General features: G+C 38.5%; 1 protein-coding gene across 1 annotated transcript in view; it reads right to left on the bottom strand.

Annotated features, from left to right (window-relative positions):
* The window catches only part of LOC108523656 (probable phospholipid-transporting ATPase IM), a 261,994-nt gene that overhangs the window by 161,471 nt on the left and 77,883 nt on the right, over positions 1 to 22,640 (bottom strand). The window contains 1 exon segment of the mRNA XM_017864379.1: positions 5,789 to 5,861. Within this exon segment, the coding sequence (XP_017719868.1) occupies positions 5,789 to 5,861 (73 nt within the window).

Genomic DNA, 22,640 nt, shown 5'->3' with positions numbered 1-22,640 from the left:
AAAAAAAAAAAAAAAGAAAACAAATATTCCCATCAGAGGGAACCTGAAAAGAATGCACTGAACATATTTGGGTCCTCAGAGCCAAAGGCATTGTCCTCATAGGTTTATTAGGCATAATTAATGTTTGTTGAGTTAAAGAATAAAGTAAAATGTAAAGCAACGATAACACCTTAAAGCTATACAATTATTTAAGGATTTATAAAACCCTCTCTCATAATTGTGTCATTTTACTCTCTTAACCCTGTGAGTAGTACTCTTCCCATTGTATGGATGAGGAACTGGGGAGGTCATATCTGGCCCAGGAGTGAAGGAGGAATAGACTCTACCACACCCACCAGAAGAACTAAATTAACTCATGTAAAGCCCATGGCCCTTCCAAAATCATTGAGGAACCCAAGGGCCCAAGAGACTTAACGCAATCCTCATGGACACGCATAGCTTAAATTACAGAGCTGGAACTAGAATTCGGAACTTCTGATCCCAAAATGTATGTTCTTTTCCTCTGGTGGGCTACTAAATCACTGGAACACAACTATGAAAAACAGGAAGTATTTCGCTTTGTTTTATGTTTTGTTTTGCTTTGTTGGCGTTCAAAAATCAAAACCACTCTGGTGAAAGAATATTTGGATTGTGGTTCCGTGACCTGATGGAAAGATAAATTTGTAGAATTAAGTTGAACACTTTTGGATCTCCTTTTATTTTTTAGGCCATTCTCACACATAGAGTTATTTATCTTCTCTATCATCTACAACATTATCTTTTATATAATCCAAAATAAAATTAAAACAAAATAGCTCATGTATTGAGTCAAAAAATGAGAATGAGATCCTAAAAATGAAGTTTGTATGGTAATAGGTAACATTTGTATTTCAAATTTAAATTTCAGGTCCAATAAATGCATATTGGTTACTAATATGTACTAGATATATCATTGTTTTTCTAATTACAGTGATTTAAGAAGAATAAGAAAAAGATGGTGATAAAGAAGAGAAGGAAGTGTGAGAATAATAATGGACATCATAAAATTTATTAACAGGCAGGCTGTTCCTCTGGTCAAAAAATATCCTTGCCTGAATATTTTACCCCCACTTTCTACTGTCATATAAATATGACAATTAGATATATATCAGAGAGAGAGACACACACACAGAAAGAGATGGAAAGATAGCGATGGTTTATTTACAGCAAATAGGTTAGAACAACAAGTAACTGACTTGAAGCTGTAAAACTTAAAAGAGCAATGAGGGCAGACCAGCAAAAAAAAAAAAAAGAAAAAAAAAAACAACAAAAAAGCCTACACCTCCTATTAAGTGCTCGTCTTCAAGAAGAGGGCTGTTAAAACAGAATAGATACTAGAGATCCAACTCCGAGTGAGTTCATATGAGAAGGATCAAAGCCCACCCAGTCAGCACCTAGAGAGTTATACAGTCACAATAATTCCTTTCCAACAGCCCTATCAGTTATCCAAAAGAGTCGCGGCGAGTAAAAACAGCGTCAATTGGCCATTAGCAAATTGAGGTTTATATAAGTAATGCCTTTGGTATCAACAAAACACGCAATTCTATGAAAAAGGGCGCGATCTAGGGAAAAATAGGAAAAGGACTTCACAACAACACATTAGTCAAAACAACTCAATCTGGTAAATGTTCAAATATACCCTCATTATGCCCAGTAAAGGATTTATCACCGCAAACCACTAGAGAAAAGTGAAACACACAATGAAGTCACGTGCTGTCATATTGTGAAGGAGAAGGTAGGTACGACCTGCTCCCATTGGTCGCAGTTTCGCGTGGTTATCAGGGAATCTGCAGTATGTCTTTCTAACCAATAAACTATTGGCGATTTACTTCTAATGCTCAGCAATACACCACCTTGTGAGGAGTAATTCTGAATTATACTCTGAATTTTCCCTGGCCTAGGATATAAGGCCCAAAAAACTAGAGAACTGCAAAAGCAGAAGACCACAAAATCTCTTGAATCTCTAGAAAATAGATATCATTATCACCATACTGTATAGCAAACAAAGCTGTATGATAGGCAGGAATGTTAATATCCTACATGGTAAAAAAAAAATAAAAAAAAAAAAAAATAAAGGTAAGTAACTTCTGAATATGCCAGCTAATTGGCAATCTCTGGTGAGGTTTTTTTCCTTGCTTAAAAGTTTACTGATGAACTGACATAAATCAGGTTGCAAATTCTAAGTTTGAACAGCCAGAAGTTATGCATCTGCATTGGGCACAACATATTTTCTGATCACTTGGCTTCCAGCATCCAAGCCCAGAGCCCCTAACGCTGGTAGCCCAGACTCAAGTCAATGAGGATGACTTTTCCAATGGAGTCAGAAACAGCAAATGGTAGTGGTTAGAAGTGGGGGCACTTGAGCTAGATTACATAGACTTAACTCCTGAATGTCCCACTAGCAAGCTATTTGATGGCACTGTGCCTCTGTTTTCTCATCTGTAAAGTGAGAGCAATAAGGATACTACATAACCTGCCCTTACTGGGCTAATGTGAGGATTAAATGAGTTAATCACAGAAAGTGCTTGTTAATATTTTCTGGCATGTGATGCATGGTCAATAAATGCTAGTATTGTTTTCATGACCTTCACGACCTGGTTTCCCCCAAAATCCACCTCAGTATAACTCCTAAGTGGGTCTCTCTCAGGGTCCCATAAGTTTTGCCCCCCAAATATAAGCTCTCTGAAGCCCCTGCCAGCTGATACCAGAGTGCAGGGAGATATATTAATACTCCCAAGTGATTCCAGTGGTTCACCTAAAAAAAATTTTCTTGCCCTTGAAAATGGTTTTGTAGGTGCTGAGTAGGTAGTCATGGGAAAACTTGGAACAAAATTATCTAATCAAGAGGTGCTGTGAGGTGGTTTTGAAGGACTCCCATCCTTAGTTATCCAAAGATTAGGCCAACAGAACTACATTTGTAGGAGTCAGAGAACAATGGAGATTAAAATATCATCTTTTTTTGATAAAGCTGTTATTATTGATAAAGACCAGGCTTTAGGTCTGTGGCCCAAATGGGCTTCACCCCATTAGACAAACTTATCGAGCCACAGATGCTGGAATCTCTAAGTTTCCCTGGCCCTCCCACTACCCCCACCACAGGGATTTGTTTCTATAACACTGATGGCATGGAAGAGCAGAGCAGAACGGACTCTCTGCACACAGGTGCAGCTCAAAAAGAGTAAGAATTAAGGAAGCATTACCTAGGTCATGTGTGCCACTCCCAGCTCCCAAACTCACCAATTCGAGAAGTCACTCCTAGGAGAGAGGAGTGAGCAAGTGGATGAAAGACACTTAAAGTGTTATTTTGGTGCCGTCCCTCCAAATGAAAACAGGAGGAAGAGTGGAAAATAAGCGTTCTCACCCCATTATGGGAACCACCATAAAAGGCCACATCTGTGTGTCTAATACAGTAGCCACAAATCACACGTAGCTATTTAAATCTAAATTAATTAAAATTCAATATTCTGCTCTTCCATTGCACTTGTGCTTGCCTTCTGTATTTCATTTCATTGATGCTTTTGCAATAGCAAGTAAGCAGACATACCATAATCTAGAAAATATAACTAAATTAAAAACAAAGTCCAAGGAAAATACAAATTCAAATATAAAGGCTAGAGTGCTGATTGGAGCCTAGATATGCTGGCCATGAGGCACCACAGAGTTAAAAGCTTTGAGACATAGATTTGACTGCTGCTTTTCTGGACCCACTCCTAAAAATGTGAGAAATGAGCAGACTGAGTCCAGTCTGATGTTCCCCCTTGTTAGAGCACATTCATGGGGCTCCTAGGACTCATTGTTTTCACTGAATACCTGAAGTAAAAAACATACCTAGCATTGCTCCTGAAATATTCAGTTCCAAATAAAATGATAGTTAAGTGTGTGGCATATATAGGTTTATGCTAATTCCTCTCTATTATGACACTAGCTAAAGTTGTTGCCAAAAACATTTGAATGCACACATCTTAGAATTCCACATGTCCCTTTTTTATAAGTTAAGGTTATCCACTTAGAAGCACCAAAACTCTTTCACTGTAATCATTTTAATTGAGAGTAGAACTTGAATGAGTTGCCTGGAGCCCTTTCTTCTTAGACAAAGAATCCTGAATATACACAATCTTTAATTAGGGCAGATACTGTTTACTGGTATCCCATTGATCCAGAACATCTGAATTTTTGTGAATTTATATACACTTTTCTTTTTTTTCCTGTCTTCTTTCTTACAAAGATCAATACTTATTTATTCAGCCAACATTTACCTAATGCCCCTGATGATGGAACATGGTACCAAGTGTTGGAGAACAGGCAAATCAATATGTGCTTTGCCTGCAAGAATCATATAGTCCGGTGTCAACTTAGACAGAGAATCACAGCATGGAAGGGAGTTTTGAGATCCTGTAGTGGTCTAGCTTCTTATTTGACACATGGACAAACCAAAGACAAAGAAGATAATGTCTTTGCTGTCACTGAAGGAATGGAGCAAAACCTCAGTTCTCACCCAGTTCCCCATCTAGTGCCCTTACACTGGATCTGCCTTGATTCCACACACACAGTATGTTCTAACAGACACCACCTTTCAGGGTATTATTTCTGATCTTTAATGAGCTGAAAAACAAGACGGATAAGCAAATTTAAATTGCAGCTTAAATAAAAGTAAATAGATTGCGAGTGAGAACCTGGCAAACCATTCTACTTATGAGAAGCTTAACCCAGAGTGGACTTTGAGACCTCTGTTTTGGGTGCTGACACCTTTTTGTTTATTTTTGGTTCCCAGCTATTTTCCAAAGCACTGTGGTTACCAGAGAAATAAGCACTTCTCTACTTAAAGTGTGAACCCTTTTGTGAATGGCCAGTCTACTGAGTAGTCTCCTTAGTGTGGGCTGTTCTGGAGAACTCAGTATATACAGATGGTGCATTAATGAAAGAAGACTGCTTCTGAAAGTGAATGTTTAGGAGTCTTAACTGAGTTGTCTTGTAAATAACTCTTGGGGCCATATTTTTTTCCCTGTGGTAAAATGTTTCAAGTTGATACACAAAATAGCACTCAACACAAAAAATTTCATATGTAATCTAATATATATTTGACATAAACAATACAATAACTTGAACTTTTAATCTCTGATCTCAATAACTTTTATTACCTTAAATTTAATTTGAACTATAGTTAGTTGCATATATTTTAGTGATTAGACTAATCCCTTGAATTTTATTAAGGAAATTACAACATAGGCCACTTGAGTATATAAATTATAGTATATTTGATAAAGTAAAATCTCATTAATTAACATGTTACTAATTCAGCACAATCAATACACATTTTCTAATTTTTAAGGAAGAAACACATCTTTTCTCTTTCTCTAGCTTATGATTTTTTCAAATATACTGTAAATTAACAATACTGATCAGGATATTAACAGTACTAATCACAAAATATGTGAGAACAGACTTTTAAAGTACTCAGGAGCACTTTAAAACTCTTATGTACATCAAATATTGGCTTTCTAATTTAAAATCTTTTGTTCCTATTAATTTAAAAGATCCCTAGGGAAATAGACAAGGTGATACTCACTCAACCTTATGTGAGTTGTCATGTTATTGAAACTAATAAATCAATGTCTTTTAAAATATTTTATAATTGAGACTTTTTACTAATACATACTGAAGATAATTATTGCGGATTAGTAAGGATTTACTAAATTTACAAATGTAAATACTTCCATACATAGGCTACTTTAATCTGCGATAAATTCTTTAAACAATATTGAATACTCACAGCAACAAATTGGTTATTTTCTAATTTAATGATGTCTCCCACTTTGACATTCATCCATTTTTCATTCTGTAGTCTAAAACAAAAACAAAATTAATTTTTTTCAAGAATGAAGACTCAGAAGTACAACCAAGGGAATGTATTCACAACGTAGCATCATATAATAGAGGAAGCAGACGAGACTTTCCTAGTATGTTAAATTCAAAATGGCCTTACATTAACATGAGAACAAAGGCCCAGAGAGGTTAAGTGGTTGCCCAAAGACACCCAGTGAGTTATTGGTACTCCTGGGCTAAACTCAACATGCTAAACTCGGCTGAGCACGCTTTCCACCACCCGCATGGTGCCAGCTTTATGCAGCGCCATGAAATCTCAATAAATTTTAGTCGTCGACATTCTTTTCAAACTCTTTATTAATACAGAAACATCATTGCCATTGCCTCAGAAGTCTATTTAACTGGAGGCAAGAAAGTGAAGGAGACAGTGGCAAGGTAGAGCAACAGCTAAAATGCAACAGGAAAAATATGTTAAAGCCTGGAAAGGACAAGAACAACAAAGCATGATAAAAGAAGCCTTGGAAGACTGAATGAGAAGGACCACCTACAAACCAGCACTGAGGCTGAAGGACAGGCTTGGTATCCTAACAGAACAGCAGCTCAGAATAGAGAACAACACAGTCAACCTACTGCACTGCTTTCTGTGCAGCTCATGTATACGATGGAGCCCCAAGCCCACCCTCCACCCAGTTCAAAGGGGTTTATTATGAAAAGCTGTTGTGTCCATTGAATCTGGCCCCTGGTGACAACTTAGTCAGGACTGCCCAAAAGCAGACAGGCCCTCTGGATACAGATCACCTGGGTCAGTATACCATGATGCTAATCATTCCTTCTGAAATTCCCTGAAATGTAAACCAGCTTTGTTTTCTAACTTGGAAGTTTTCATCACATTTCTTTCTCAGAGATTCCCTTCTAAGAGAAAAGGCTGGGATGAGTAGAGCAGGTTTGCCCAACAAGTTGAGGTGGACAGGTTAATTTCATTGTACTTTTAAAAAAAATTAACCTAATTTACTTGTTTTATAGCCTGGAAAATAGTTTTAAATATTTATTCAACTGTGAAATATGCCTCACACTATCAACTCTGCTGGATCATTTGGCTTAAACATTCAAAGAATTTTTCTTTAATACAGATCCAAGTACATGTTGTTCTGGAAATTTTTCAATTGCAGTATTTTCATCTCTAGCCAGAATTCAATCATTTTTCCAATGCTACACTTTTCTGAACTTTATCTAGTTTGACAACAATAGAAGAACCTAGGAAGCCTTCTAAATCTCATTTATCTTTACAGGTATGAATTACGTGCTGGTTAATTTCTCCTAGAGACACCTCCTCTGGTACCTTAGTGACACTTCTCAGCAAACACTATCTCAGAAAAAATAGGCATGAATGGACGGAGAAGGCTATTGTGTCATTTTTGGAAACTGCACTGCTACCAAATTGCCTTGAAGTCTCTATTGAAAGTGCACCTTGCCAGGCGTGGTGGCTTAAGCCTGTAATCCCAGCACTTTGGGAGGCCAAGACGGGCGGATCATGAGGTCAGGAGATCGAGACCATCCTGGCTAACACGGTGAAACCCCGTCTCTACTAAAAAATACAAAACTAGCCGGGCGAGGTGGCGGGCGCCTGTAGTCCCAGCTACTCGGGAGGCTGAGGCAGGAGAATGGCGTGAACCCGGGAGGTGGAGCTTGCAGTGAGCTGAGATCCGGCCACTGCACTCCAGCCTGGGCAACAGAGTGAGACTCCGTCTCAAAAAAAAAAAAAGAAAGTGCACCTGCCTCAGGAAGAAGTTGAGATGATATTGCATTTTATTTCCAAACTCTTATTCTTCCAACTTGTATAGTACAAGCTCTAGGAAGGATTATACAAGAAACAGTAGGCAGTAATCCTGGATGTTGATGCTAAGCCTAGCACAATCCAAACTACTTCATCAACAACCTGTACAACGGACAATTGGACACACTTTTCAGATTTGTGGACAGCACCCTAACAAGAAGAAAGCACAGCCCACACAAAGTAAGATCATGATAGGAAATTGTCTTATGACTTGACAAAGTTATCAGAAACTGAACAAAGAGTAAGAAAAAGAAGTACAAAATAGATTATTTTAAAGAGGAGAAAGTAACACTCTACAAATGTAACTAGAGTTTACAGAAAAAGAGCCTGGAGATATTGGTAAGCCACAGGCTGTGTGAGATGCCTTGCTTAACCTCTGACTTGAATATATCCCTGTAGAACAATCAGTATGTACAATACAATCAGAGGAGTTTTTATGTTATTCCCTATTCTGTCTTATTAAATATTGATATATATAACTACACTTAACTGGGAACTCAGAGATACATTTAATGAGCACTAAGGGTCATAACAACAGAAGTACCCAAACTTACGGAATAAGCATAAACTGATAAAGACTTGTAAATGAATTTAAATAATCTGTATTTTGAATCCAACCATTTTTCTTTTCCTACCTACAACCACCACCACTGATAACAATACATAAAAAATGTCCCAGCAGGACTGGAGGGGCAGACAAAATTATTTGCTTTAAAACTCATCTTCAGAATATTTCTAGACTTCTAAAATTTTAGCTTGTATGGTGATTGGGTTTTGTCACCAACTTGAAACATGAAAGCAGACACTCCCTGGCTCTACATGTGTGATGCAGCTGTTCTCAGGGTTCGTGTTTAAAGCAATCTTGCACCACAGCTCTTCTAGAGGGATATAGGATGGCCTTTTGGGCTGTGAAGGTGATACTGGCTCCACAGACTCAGCACCTTCAAACTTTGCTTTTGCCGTTGTCAAAAGGTAAAAGCTCCTGTAGATGAATTGCAGTATATGAATATTCTGCAAAGAAAGGAGAAGTTGCAAGATTTTAAAATGTGGCTCAATTTTCAGCATCATATAATTATTTCAGAGTATAAAACTCTGACATAATCTAGTTAATGCGTCTTAGAATCAGTTTTTTTAAAAATACATATGGCATAATGAGATAGCCTTTACCTTAGCAAACTCACAAGCTAATTGCTAAATAAGCCAAAATCCAAGTAAAAAATTCATAAAATTTAAATTCCAAAGGTACCATAAAACATATGGAGTTTAACTGCCACAGAACAGCAACTAGAATTATTTGAAGCAATTTTTTAAAAAATATGCCATTATATATGTACTCTCAGAACTCTGAGTTCCAAGAAAAGGAGGTAAGAGATAGCAACTGCAACTAATAATTTTTGATAAACTGGTCTTCTGATGAGGCATAGCAAGGTAAGAGCTGCTAGACTTTGCTGAAAATCTCCTTGAGAAAATGAAAGTCTGAGAGTGAGGTAGCATCTACCATGCTCCATGTCACTAGACCATTGCTTTCAGAAGCTGAAAATCAAGTGTTGACCTTAAGCAACACTTTTGGAAGCAATATTACAAGTGCATTGCTAAAGCTTAAGAAACAAGAGGGGATTTTCAATGGGTTCATCAAGGTCATCCTTTCCATGTTCTAATGCTCCTGATTTCCCACCAGCAACATGGATTCCTGAAAAGGGGATTTCCTCACAAGCTACAGAAGTATTGGGGTACTAGAGACAGAAGATAATAAAGGTTAATATAATTGACCTCCCCTAATTAACCAATCAATCCACTTACGCTGAGCTTGGTTTCTTCTTTAATCTCAAGCATATGTCGGCCCTATAACATTCAAAAGTATTCCCTTGCTCATAAACTTTGTTTTGTTCACCACTTCATCCTGAGGACTTAGAATAATGCCTAGTTCACAGCAGGTACTCAATAAGTATGTAGTGAATGAATGATAAATAAGGAGTATAGAATCATTATTTCCAAAAACATTTATCGAATGATAGCATTTGCCTGAATGCCTAAAAAGAATTATAGCATCCAACGTTTATTTAGTGCTTACTGCATTCCAGGGACTGTACTGATCCCTTCATGTATAGGGTGCCAAATAAAATAAATAACACCTCATCAAATTTGAATTTCAGATAAACAACAAATTATTTTTAGTATATATTCCATGCAATATTTGGGACACATTTATACAAAAACATTATTATTGTTTACCTGAAATCCAAATTTAAATAGAGTCTTATATTTTAATTTGCTACATCTGGCAACACTATCCATGTATCTTATCTCATTTAATCCTCACAACAGTCCTAGAGATAGGTATTGTTTTGACTCCCATTTTATAGAATAGGACACTGAGGTTCATAGAAATTGCGATCTTTGCCTTATTTTGCAGTATATATCAAAAGTTTAAATAACCACACACTTTGAAAACTGATCCTACAGGTACTCAAATATGAATGTACCAGGATATTTACTGCAGCATTATTTGTAACAGAAATTGATTAGAAGCCACAAAAATGTCCATCAAGAGGAATTAGATAGATATACCATGAAACACTTATTTAATCATGGTTCATTCACTCAATGGAATATAGTGCAGCCACTGAAAAGAATAAGGTAGGTCTATATGTGCTAATATGAAATATGCTGTTAGTTACATTATTAGGTAATGTGAAAAGAAGTAAGTGCATGTAGGATATATTATACATGTTTATAGGCATAGAAAATTTCTTGAAAGATACACAAGAAACTACTGTGGTTGACAATAGAGAAATAAAGAGAGAAATTGGGATGGAAGAGAGACTTCATTTCCATTTTATGCTCTTTTGTACTGTTTCAATTTTTTGGCATTACACATATTAGTATTTTAATGGCCAACTGGAAGGAAGAATAGAAGAAGAAGAAGTAATAGAAGAAAACTTTGCCAAGGTCACATGTAAGTGGCAGGCCTAGGACCAGAACCCAAGTTTGTCTGGCTACAAAGCCCATGCTCTCAATAAATCTATATTTATTGTTCCTGTTTATGTTATTTCCCAGAGTAATTATGTATTACCTATATAGAAAAAGATTGGACCCTAAGGAGCTGAAAGGACCCAATCACGGCAACAGTGCACACTCCTGGCATTTAAAACCAGTTGATCCAAAGACAGCTTACAATCATGATCCCCTGACACAAACACTCAGTGGACAGCAGCAGTTTCTGGTTCTTTTCAATCCCAGCACCATCAGAGCTGCACTAGAGGAAAACAGACAGCTTGGCCCTAATCCCCTAATAACAGACTGGTGAACAGGATCTCATTACATTGAGAATGAACATAACGCTCATGTCTTTGGAATCTATTTATTTTAAAGAATGCAGATGTTTCCCCTTTTTCTCCCTTCATTTTAGCAAAATGCTTATGCTGTGGCAAAAATCACATAGGGAGGTCTCTGGTCAGCTGCTGAAGATGCTCTCTCATCAATTTTGCCAGGGAGGAGGGTGAGAATAAGAGGAGATGATGAAAGATGCAGTGCTACAGCATGGAGAATTTAGTTTAACAATTTGCTGAGAAAACGTAATCAATCTTACAGATGCCCTGCCTAATTTATATAAATCCTATTGTGCATTATTCAGATGCAGAAATAGACACACAATTTAGCCTTCCTATTTTGAAAATAAAATGATCAACTCACTAAGTTTTACCTGAACAATAAGCCTGCTGAATGTTGTACAGGAAATGTATTCTCTTTCATCATTTTCCTAAACTGAAACCCTTGCCCAAATGAACCTCCTAAGACTCTATCTTCTGTAGATTCTTAGTAGGATTCTGTGAATAGATGGCTATAGATTATGAAGCCACAGGAATTCAAAAGAAAATGATTTCAGAGAAAGACTATTCCATCTGTTCTCACTTATGAAAGCTAAAGGAAATATCTTAGATTGACCTTGGAGAAAACAGAGCTATTGGTCTAGGTTGGATTCCTGGGTAGTAGATTTAGAGGGAGCTTTGTGTATAAGAGGTTGATTGGCAAGTTCTCTTGGGACTAACACCTGTAAGAGAGGAAGGAAGCACTGCTGGGCAGAGGGAGCAGTTGGGCTGTTGATGCAGCCACAGTGAAAGCAACAGCCACACCCACAGAGAGCTCTGGAGCTGCAACAGGCGTTTAGAATAGGATCAAAGGGAGCAGGACTTTATACTATGGCATGATTCAGTCATTGGATGCAGGATGACCCCAAAAAGGAGGAGTGTCCTTAAACAAAACACTCTAGTCAGCCAAGGGCAATTCCCAGAGAGGGCTGCCAGCTGAAAGTTGTATGTGGGCAGCACTCCTGACAGCTGGGAAAACATGTTCTGCAGTCCTAAGGCGGGACGTAGGTGGCATAGCAAAACATCCACTACAAACTGAGAGCCCATTCCCAGATTTGCTATTGACATCTTCATGTATTTATAACATTTCCTTGGGGGGCAGGGGGCAGGGGAGGTCTCACTTTGTTGCCCAGGCTGGTCTCGAACTCCTGGTTTCAAGTGATTTTCCCGCCTCGGCCTCCCAAAGTGCTGAGATTACAGATGTGAGCCAATATTCCTTTTTTTAATTCTAAGCTTCACCTTTCTATCATTTCAATTTCAATACTATAAAGTTAATGCAGGTAAGCTGCCATGAATCTTTGTGCTTCCCTCATCCAAGTTTAAAACTTTTGGGGAAAACAAATCTATAAAATCTGAGGTCATCTGATTCACCTCCTTTGCCAACAGTAGAATAAAGTTGGGAGATACATTTCTAGTATCTATCCATTAAAAATATTCTACAGATAATCACTGACTACCTAACTATCCTAAGAATAATGTCTATAGGAAAAAATCACCGTTCCCAAAATCTTTCTTACATGAAGAACATATTTTGATTTAAAAAATGTACTATCACTTTAGCCAAGTAGATCAACTATTCTCTTCATCTAAGTGGCCACACATTATTTTGAAAAAATCAGAGAATTCACTCTTACTAAGCTTAACCACAAATAATTATCTTCTTTTTGAAGAAAACAAATACCCCAAAAGAAGATAGTTTCCAATGGAGAAGAAAACCTGGATATTTTAGTTCCAGGATAAAAGGTCTATGTTATATGTTTTCATTGCCTCTAGTGATAGTCTCAATCAATTTTCCTATACAGAGCCAAGTGATAACCTAATGTCTCTTAAACTAGAAAACAATATTGGCTGCCTTACATGTCAACAAATAATACAAGCCATAGCAACACAGACAAAAGTGTTGCTCAATGGTGTGATGCGGTTTGCTCTGACCAGAAAACCTAACATTCTGGAAACAGCATTTCTGATTTTACAGCACAAAATATAATTAAAGGTATCACTGGAATATCAGGAGTTAATTTATTTATTAGGTTAGCAGTAATATTGTCCCAAACACTTTTTAAGAAAATTTCAAGATGTCACTTTAAAATAAGTTGTAATGTTTATCATCCCTAGTTCCTCAAAAATGGGATAGCACATAAGCCGAAATCTTTTTTCTCTTTTCTTTTCTTTTTCTTTTTTTTTTTTTAAGACAGTCTCACTCTGTCACCCAAGCTGGAGTGCAGTGGCACCATCTTGGCTCACTGCACCCTCGACCTCCTGAGTTTGAACTATTCTCGTGCCTCAGCGACTTGAGTAGCTGGATTACAGACATGCATCACCACACCTGGCGAATTTTTGTATTTTTAGTAGAGACAGGGTTTTGCCATGTTGGCCAGGCTGGTCTTGAACTCCTGGCCTCAAGTGATCTGCCCAACTCAGCCTCCCAAAGTGCTGGGCTTACAGGCATGAGCCACCGAGCTTGGCCCTAGAATTCTTAATGAGTTGATCACTGGCATATGCTGTATCATCATCCTTCATTAATGAGTTTAAGACCACTCTTATGTGTACAAAATGACCACTCTAATCTAGACACTATGCTGAGTGTCAGAGCTGCAAGTGGAATTAGATACAGACTGTGGTTATCAAAAATCCTGGAGACTAGTGGAAAAATATAAGTCTGGCTCTTAAATAACCACAACTAAACTATCTCTGTCTTCTGATACCTGGAGTATGTGGATATTCTTCCCATCAACAATGAAGAATACCTGCACTTCAGAATGAACTCAGTGTTAGATTGTTTGCCATATAGCTGTCATCAAAAGTCCAGTGAGAAAACTGATAGACCAGAAAGACTGCCTAATAAAGGATATATTAACTTTCATTTCTCAAGATATTCCAAGTTTTGTCCCCATAAATGGTGAGCTCATCAGAAAACTATATGTCTGGACTGTATTACTCTGGTCCCTCTAGGCTTGTCTTCTCAGAATCATGGCTTCACATCAACGCCAACAGATTTCAATCAGGATTTATTTATAATAATGGGTAAAATATCTCTACTCACTGAAGCTTCAACCATTATGTCACTCATAGTTTTCTCAGGACCAGGATAAATCTTCTTGCTTACAATTACCAGAGTACTTCCTGTCATTAGACCATCAGCTTTGTACCCTCAGCACCTTCATTATGAGGAGAAACAAAGTTCGAGGCAAAGTAAATCCATGAATGACAAATCTTGATGGGTCATTTCAACAAAAACCCGGAAATTTTATAGTAAGACTCTGTTCTTTGAGGATGACATTTTAGGAACAATCTTGACACTTGCAGAAACCAAATTCTATTCAGAATAGACCAGAAATTGGAATTTAACTTTTATACCTTTAAAGAAGAGAACACTGGCCCCCTTGTTTATGAAGGAAATGATGCAGCATAGTAGAAGAGTATGTGTTGTAGAACTGGAAAACATGCACTTAAGTCCAGGCTTCAGCACCAACCGGCCTTCAGGCAAGATATTGATTGAGACTGGAATTCCCTGCCATGACCTACCAAAACTGGCTCTTATCAACCCCTCAGAATGTCTTTATTCAGAAAACAGAGGTCTTTAAAATGCCATAACCCACCTAACATTGAAACAACTGTCTTTCATGACATTTTTTTTACTTTCAGATGAAATAAATTCATTAAAGCATTTTGTAAACTGTAAAATATATACATTTAAAATATTGTGGCTATTTTTTATTATTATGAAGCACCTCATTATAAGGATTGTACATTCTGATTTTGATTTCAAGTCTTCAAAGGAGCTATCTGCACTCACTTTCTCTACTTCTTCACTGTCCATGCTTTCTCCAATCAGGATTTTGTCTCCATCCTTCCAACTACAACTTCTGTGGTCATCCTGTATGTTACTAAATCCAATGATCAGTTCTCAGTCTTCACTTTATTTGTCACAGTTGGCCACCCCCTCTTTCTTCAAACCCTTTCTTTGTTTTAACTCCAGAACATCCAACTAGTTTTCCTCTTATTTCATTAGTCATTGCTTCTCATGCCCTTAGCCAGCCCTTTCTCTTTTGCCCATCTTCAAACTTTAGAGTCCCTGAGAGCTAGAGCTTCTCTCCCCACTATGTAGGGCCCAGAATCTTCATCCTAGGTGGCCAAATGACTTTTTTTTTTTTTTTTTTTTTGAAACAGGGTCTCTGTTTCTCAGGCTGGAGTGCAGTGGCATGATCTATGCTTGCTGCAGCCCCGACTTTCCAGGCATCAATCCTCCTACCTCAGCCCCCTGAGTAGCTGGGACTGCAGGTACACACCACCATGCCTGGCTAATTTTTATATTTTTAGTAGAAATGGGGTTTTGCCCAGTTGCCCAGGCTGGTCTCAAACTTCTGCTCTCAAGTGATCTGCTTGCCTTGGCCTCCCAAAGTACTGAGATTACAGGCATAGGCCACTGTAATCAGCCTTGGATGAGTTGTTTTTTTTTTTTTTTTTTTTTTTTTTTTTAGATGGAGTTTCCTTCTTGTTGCCCAGCCAGGCTGTACTGTAATTGTGCAGTCTTGGCTCACTGCAACCTCCACCTCCCAGGTTCAAGTGATTGTCCTGCCTCAGCCTCCCAAGTAGCTGAGATTACAGGCACCCACCACGATACCTGGCTAATTTTTTTGTATTTTTAGTAGAGACGGGGTTTCACCATGTTGGCCAGGCTGGTCTCAAACTCCTGACCTCAGGTGATCCACCCGCCTCAGGTTCCCAAAGTGTGATGACTTCTAAATTATATCTTCAGCCCACATCTCTCCCCTAAGCTTCAATAATGCAACTACAGAATGACTAATATCTTGATAGAATTCTGGTTTCCTAGACCAGGCAGTAAACAACCATCACCACCACCACATGCTTCTTCCCCAGTTTTCTCCATCTTGGAACCTCAGCCAACAACTAGGTTTCCTGATGCCTCTCTTCATACCCACCCAGTACAGCAATATTCCTATTGCCTCTACCCTCAAAATACATCTCAGTCTGTGGGTACTAGGTGATATTTATTAAGAAACTACTGCTATTTTGTCAAATGTAGTAATGGTAGTATGGCTAAATATATTTAAGCCCTTATATGTTCAAGATAAATACTAAAGTATTGATGGATAACAGAATATGACATATAGGATTTGCTTTTAAAATACCCCAGAAAATAAAAAAATAAAAATGGTTACAAAATAGCAAGAAGTATACAAGTATACAAGAATAGCAAGTTGCTGCAGCTAGGTAATACACAGAAAAGGATTCATTGTACTGTTCTATTTGTGTGTGCATGTGTGTCTGAAAATCCATAAGTGATGGTGATTATGATGAAAGAAAGAAAGAAAGAACGAAAGAAAGAAAGAGAGAGAGAGAGAAAGAAAGAAAGAGAAAGAAAGAGAGAAAAGGAAGGAAAGGAAGGGAAGGAAGGGAAGGAAGGGAGGAAGGGAGGAAGGGAGGAAGGGAGGGAGGGAGGGAGGGAAAGAGAGAGAGAAAGAAAGAGAAAGAAAGAGAGAAAATGAAGGAAAGGAAGGGAAGGAAGGGAAGGAAGGGAGGAAGGGAGGAAGGGAGAGAGAAAGAGAAAGAGAGAAAGAGAGAAAGAGAGAAAGAGAGAAAGAAAGAAAGAAAGAAAGAAAGAAAGAAAGAAAGAAAGAAAGAAAGAAAGAAAGAAAGAAAGAAAGAAAGAAAGAAAGAAAGATAGATAGATTTTACTTGTGTTTATGCCCTTCACTGCTAACATTCAAGTCCATGGCATCACCATCATACCTGGACAAGAGTAGAAAACAAAATTTGTCACTGTCATTCTGCTCTTGTCTCTCTTTGCTGTCTACTGTCTATGTAGAAGCCAGAGAAATCTTTTTATTGTTCATATAATTTTCCTGCTGAAAACCCTCCAATTGGCTTCTCAACACATTTAACATAAAATTGGAATTCTCTATCACTACTTCTAGGAATTGGCTCTTGCCAGCCCTTCAGCACTCCCCTTTATCACATTACTCTAGCCACAGTAGACATCTTACTGTCAGGTTCATTTCTACCTTGGAGTTTTTATACTTGTTGTTTCTTCTACCCGAGATCTTGGCAAGGCTAGCTGCCTCTCAGCTCAAATATCACCTCTTCAAGGGGCCTTCTCTGGCCACCCTCTTTAAAATCATCTCCTTATCTCCCATCCCATCACTTTCCATCCTATTTCCCTATTTTATTTTCTTTGTTGTACTTACAACTACTTGAAATCATATTATTTATTTATATTTTGTTTATTGTGTGTCTTCCACACTAGAATGTTCCCTAGGGCAGGGATTTATCTGGCTTCCTCATTTCTGTATCTTTAGTACATAGGAGAGCGCCTGGCACATAGTAGGGGCTCAATACATATTGGTGAATGAATATTTGAACAGATTAGCTATTTATGTGGTCACTCATAATGTGTGCATAGCATATTTAGTTCTAGAGCTGACATGAGTAATAGTTTCACATGGCTATGTCTCCTGGGAAGACCCTAAGAAAGTGTAACAAAGCTAACGACAAAGTATGGGAAGTTAGGGTAAGGACAGGATGAATCATTGCAAGGCAAAGGATAATGATTTAGATAATAAAAGAAATAAAGAAAAACTTTTTTCCAAAAGAAAAAAGTGGAAAACAAAATTGCATATATTGCATGGGCTCTTTTGCATATATGTATGTTTGCAAAAAAAAATGCAACAACAAGGGATAATACGTTTCCCTAAAAGTAGCCCTTTTACTTTTCTGAATTTTCACATTTTAGTTGATGAATTTTAGATAAAACTCACTTCTCAGAAGCCTCCTTTTACCCCAGACAGACCTAAGTACCCCTTCTTTAGTGCTTCCATTGCAGTCCATCAACACATCCATCCTCTTATACATTATATTGAAACTAAAAACTTGGTTGTCTCCCTCCCCTACAAACTGTGAGTTGTGAAAACAGAAATGCTATCTTAATCATCTTTGGTACATGGGAGATATTCAGTATTTGCAGAAATAAGGTAGGCCTGTAGATTCCTCTGGTTCAGAGCATCCATGCTATGTCTGTTCTTAACAATGCTGGGACAATAATTCAAATGACTCTAAGAAAAATGGCTCTATTATTGAGCCCTATCGCTTTCTCCAATTCGAGCCAATAGGATTAGAGTGTAAGCAGGAACTGCAACACCCTCCCCTGGTCCAACCTATGACATGAACTAGAGTGCCCCAAAAAATCCTCTATTTCCAAACCCATCAGGTCTGGGCAAACCTGGCCTCTGGTAAAGGTCCTAAATCTGTTTCCCCATGCCCGGTTGACCACAGTAAGTCCCTGGAACAGGGGAAAGCCTTGGGTTTAGGGATGGTATATCAAATGGCAGTTCCATTTCTCATATTTTAGTAATAAGATAAATAATAAAGACCTTCTAATGCAATGCCTTCATTATTCACTGGCACTACTCAAACCCCAAAGTCTCTAGGTTGTTTTTCTACTCCCTGGATATATCTATATGATGATTTTTTGCCTGGAGTAGACTCCATTTTTCTCTATTAGGAAGATGAAAACTTTCTGCCAGAAAGTTGCCCTTTTAATCACTTTCTGGAAAACACTCTAAGTTATATGCTCCACCCAGCTCCAGGATGAAGTTTTTCTGCTTAATAGCAATGACAGGCTGGCCTCATACTCCTCCAAGCCCTCTCTGCTTTCTAGCTATCAAGGGGTTTCAAGACCTTATGGTCTTATTTATAGTCTGTAAAAATATGTCTAAATATATGTATAAGCAATCTTCTCTCTTCTGAATTACTTTCTTAATCGCAAGAGCCACTATTGGGAATGATATATTCAATTTGGTTAATCAGGAGATTTCGTGCCAGTGATTGTGGCCATAATTAGGTACATTTGGGTAAAACTTTTATTAGTTTGACATTATCAGTACCAGATTTGAAATTTAACACCAAAAAATCTGCAGGCCAATTACAAGCATTTATACCACAGTCCTTTGCATATTTGTCTGCATAAACTCTAATCCCTACATTTTTAGGCATCTAATACTCTAAAATGTTCCCTATTTAATAGGGCCTCTGTTGCTTATTGTTTTCCTATCATTCTTTAGATCTCAATTCCAATGTTCTTTCTTCATCATCCTTAGAAGGAGAGTAAGAAATGAGATACAGAGAAAGCAAGAAAAAAGAATCTAAAGATATCCATCAAAACAGAATGAAAAGTGCCCCGGTGTCCTAGTGTGGAAAGCATGACAGCATCTCTTCGCCTCTGCACCCACAAAAATTGAGACCAAAGCCAGAAAAAAAAAAAAAAGTCTTTTCAAACTATAATGAAGGATCAGGTGAAAATGAGAAAGTCCAACAAAGAAAATAGGACATAAGCTGAAAAATATTTCTCAAAATGAGAAGTGATACTCTAGCACATTAGTTATCTGATGGGGTGCAAATTAAGGAAGCCATGTACCTTTTCTCATGTTTTATTTGTCTTATTCTTACTGGAAAATTAGGTTCTATCATTTTTCAAAATATTAAGATATTTGTATTACTCAAGTTTCAAAGGAAGGATTAAATGAAAAAAAGTAAATTCCCACAAAAATTATGTATCTAGCAGTTTAACTATGCTTCTGTGACCCCAAAACTTATTTCTAATAAAGCAAGCATTTTCAGAGCTGAGTTCTCATGGGGGTTAAGTCTGGATTTGTCCACCCTGGACAGACAGAGAGAGTAAACAGATTGTATGATAGAGGTAGGTAATTTCTAACAGATACTTAATAACTGAGCCTAGAAAGAAAAAACCCTCAGCTCTTCCCTTTTGGCAGAGCTTTAAATTTTTTTTCACATTTTGAAACTATTTACAGTTCATATGGTTTCCAGACCTACTCTCCAAAACCAAGGGCACCATCCCCTGCCTGGGTCTCTCAGCGCTCCACATGTGATTTCTGAGGCAGCCAGCCAGATGAGCATTTGATTTGAAAATGAAGCCTTAAATTTAGCAGTGTGAAAGGGGAAAGCATGTAAGAACACAAATGCCTGGAAAGGGGCAAGGTAACCAGCTGAGGCCAGCTGGGTGAACACTCTTCGTCATCCAGGCAATTCAAAAAGTGTCTCTGTGAGGGAAATGTCCACCGCAAACCCCAGCAAGTCTATTCCTGCTTCTTCACTGGGTGTCTAGGGCTGCCTGTCACATTTTGGCTTGCTCAACGTGCTGCAACCTGGGGGCAGCTGCGAATAAAACAGTAAGCATTGCTTCAAATCGTATCTTGAGCTCTGCTAACTAAGAAATGAAGTCCAGGCAGACCTAAACCCTCCCCTTTCCTTAAGTGTCAGACACTGTCCCATACATGTTAATTTCTAGCAGTGCCCAAGAGACTCCCAGTAACACAGAACACAAGGGTAAAGATGGGCTTGGTATCCAAGGACCTCACACTCTCAAGTGCAGCAATGTGCACAAACATACAATATATGAATACTTCTCCTTGCCCTATATTAGTTGCAGGGAAGAAAAGAGGAGTCTAAAATATATTCTGCTTTTTCTCCAACAGGCTTTACTTAATTCACTTTAGTGCATTTTGCCCACTATCATGTAATTATTGCATATCACTTACGTGGGAATATGGAGATTGCTTCAGCCTCAAGTAAGTCACAGCAGTAATACAGACAGACAGACAAGTATAGCAATAGGCATTAGCCTCTCCCCATATCTTATCTTGACCCCTCTGCAATAGCTTCTTCCCATGCAGCAAGTATGAGATTTTCCAAAGACAAATCCTTCCACACAATCCCTCTGTTATGAGAAAAAAGACCCAAACTCTTAATGTAGGCTTGAAGGCCCTGAAGGGTCTGGCCTCTGATGGCTTCTGCAGCCCTGTCTGCTGCTGCTGTTCTCTCTGCCTTATTCTCTGGACTTCTGTCAATCAGTCCCTCATAATCACCATCCTCCTTCCCCTCCAGAGGACCTTTGCACATGATTTCCCTCTGTCTGGAATTCTTCTCATCCCATTGCTCCCACTCCTATCACCACCTTTGCCTAGTTAACTCCTAGTCATCATTACGTTTTCAGCTCAAATGTACTACTCCCTTAAAGAACCCATTCCTAAACTGCTTCACCTCAGCTCTACCAACCCCCACAAAAAATACCTTCCTTTAGAACCACACTCTTTTCCTTAGCAGCACTTGCCTTGGTTTGTAATTATACACTACTTAGCATGGCTATTTTATTGCCTACTTCCCTGACCAGATACTAAGCTCTGTGATTGCAGAGAACATGTCCGTTTGGGTTGACCTGCATTTGCAGAATCTAGCTCAATGTCTGGCACACAGGATGCACTCCATAAAGACTGGCAAGTAAATGAAAGGTAAGGACACCATTATGACACTATGTGCCGTGATATAATAGAGTGCTATTATCAAGACAAACAAAGATGGTAGAATATAGTCAGGACATTACCCTAGTAGCCTCATGCTTTGAATTGTCTCCTGACACCTTCTGCTACAATTTCTTCCATCTGGAATATGATTTATCTTCATTGTTGGAAGACTCTATGATTAAAGTTCTTCTTCCTTACCTAATCCATTTTGTAACTTTCATATCCTACCTTCCTGTTCCACTGTCATCTCTATTACTATTACCATCAAATCCATCCTCATACTTCCAATCTCCCATTTTCTGTTAAATCTTTTTACCAGGTGGAGTCACTGACTTCCACTCTTTGGCTCCTCACCATCATACCAAAGTTGAAGAGGATCACAGAGTCACAGTACTTAAACCTTAAGAGGGACCTTGAAATATCTGGCCCAATGGTACTCAAACTTCAATGTACCTGAGAATTCCATGAAGTGCTCATTAAAAAATAGAGTCCTCAGTCCCAGACCCAAAAAGTTTAATTCAAGAGGTCCGGGAAAGAGCCCAGGAATCTGCACCTTGGTGATTCAGATGCGGGCGGTCCTCAGACCTCATGTGCAGGGGTACTGTCCAGTGCTGTGATGCTTGTGGGGGATCCTCAAGATCTACCACAAAGGGTGAGAGGGCAGCCGAGGGCACCCGCTCTGAGCAACTGTACTGTACATAAGATTTCATTTGAAAAGGGTTCTGCTTATTGGAAAAAGAAACGTTTGAAAATGACTGGTATCCAATATCTTTGTTTCATAGATGAGAAAACTCAAGTCCTTGGTCCTCAGTCATGTAGCCAGTTCATGGCAGAGCAGGACTGAACCGCAGCCTCCTGACACCAGGCTAGTAGATTTTCCCAACACCTTCCTGCCTTATGGGGTAGAAAGACAACAGAGGTTCTCACTGCCGTGTCGCCTAAGAGTCTTACAATGAGCAGCCTGCATATGAAGATGGTATTTGTGGACCACATTGCACCAGAGCACGTAGCTGGAGGGACAGGAGATGGTGGATTTGGGCTCGTTTTTCATCCAGCATATTCTTAGCCTCCCTCTTCAACAAGCCTGTAAAGACCTAGTCATCCTCTATGGTCTGACCTCTTCCTGGGTTCTCCAATGCTCTCCCGACCCTCTCACCTCCCCCTTATTACACAAAGTAGTTTGATTCTCCCTCAGCTTGGAACTCAAATCTACTGCAGCAAATCACCAAAATAGCAGGGTCTTTTGTAACCAGAATGCAT

The sequence above is a fragment of the Rhinopithecus bieti genome, unplaced genomic scaffold (assembly GCF_001698545.2).
Source record: "Rhinopithecus bieti isolate Rb0 unplaced genomic scaffold, ASM169854v2 scaffold_76035, whole genome shotgun sequence".
In the NCBI taxonomy this organism is placed as follows: domain Eukaryota; kingdom Metazoa; phylum Chordata; class Mammalia; order Primates; family Cercopithecidae; genus Rhinopithecus; species Rhinopithecus bieti.
This window is presented reverse-complemented; position numbering and strand designations above follow the sequence as displayed.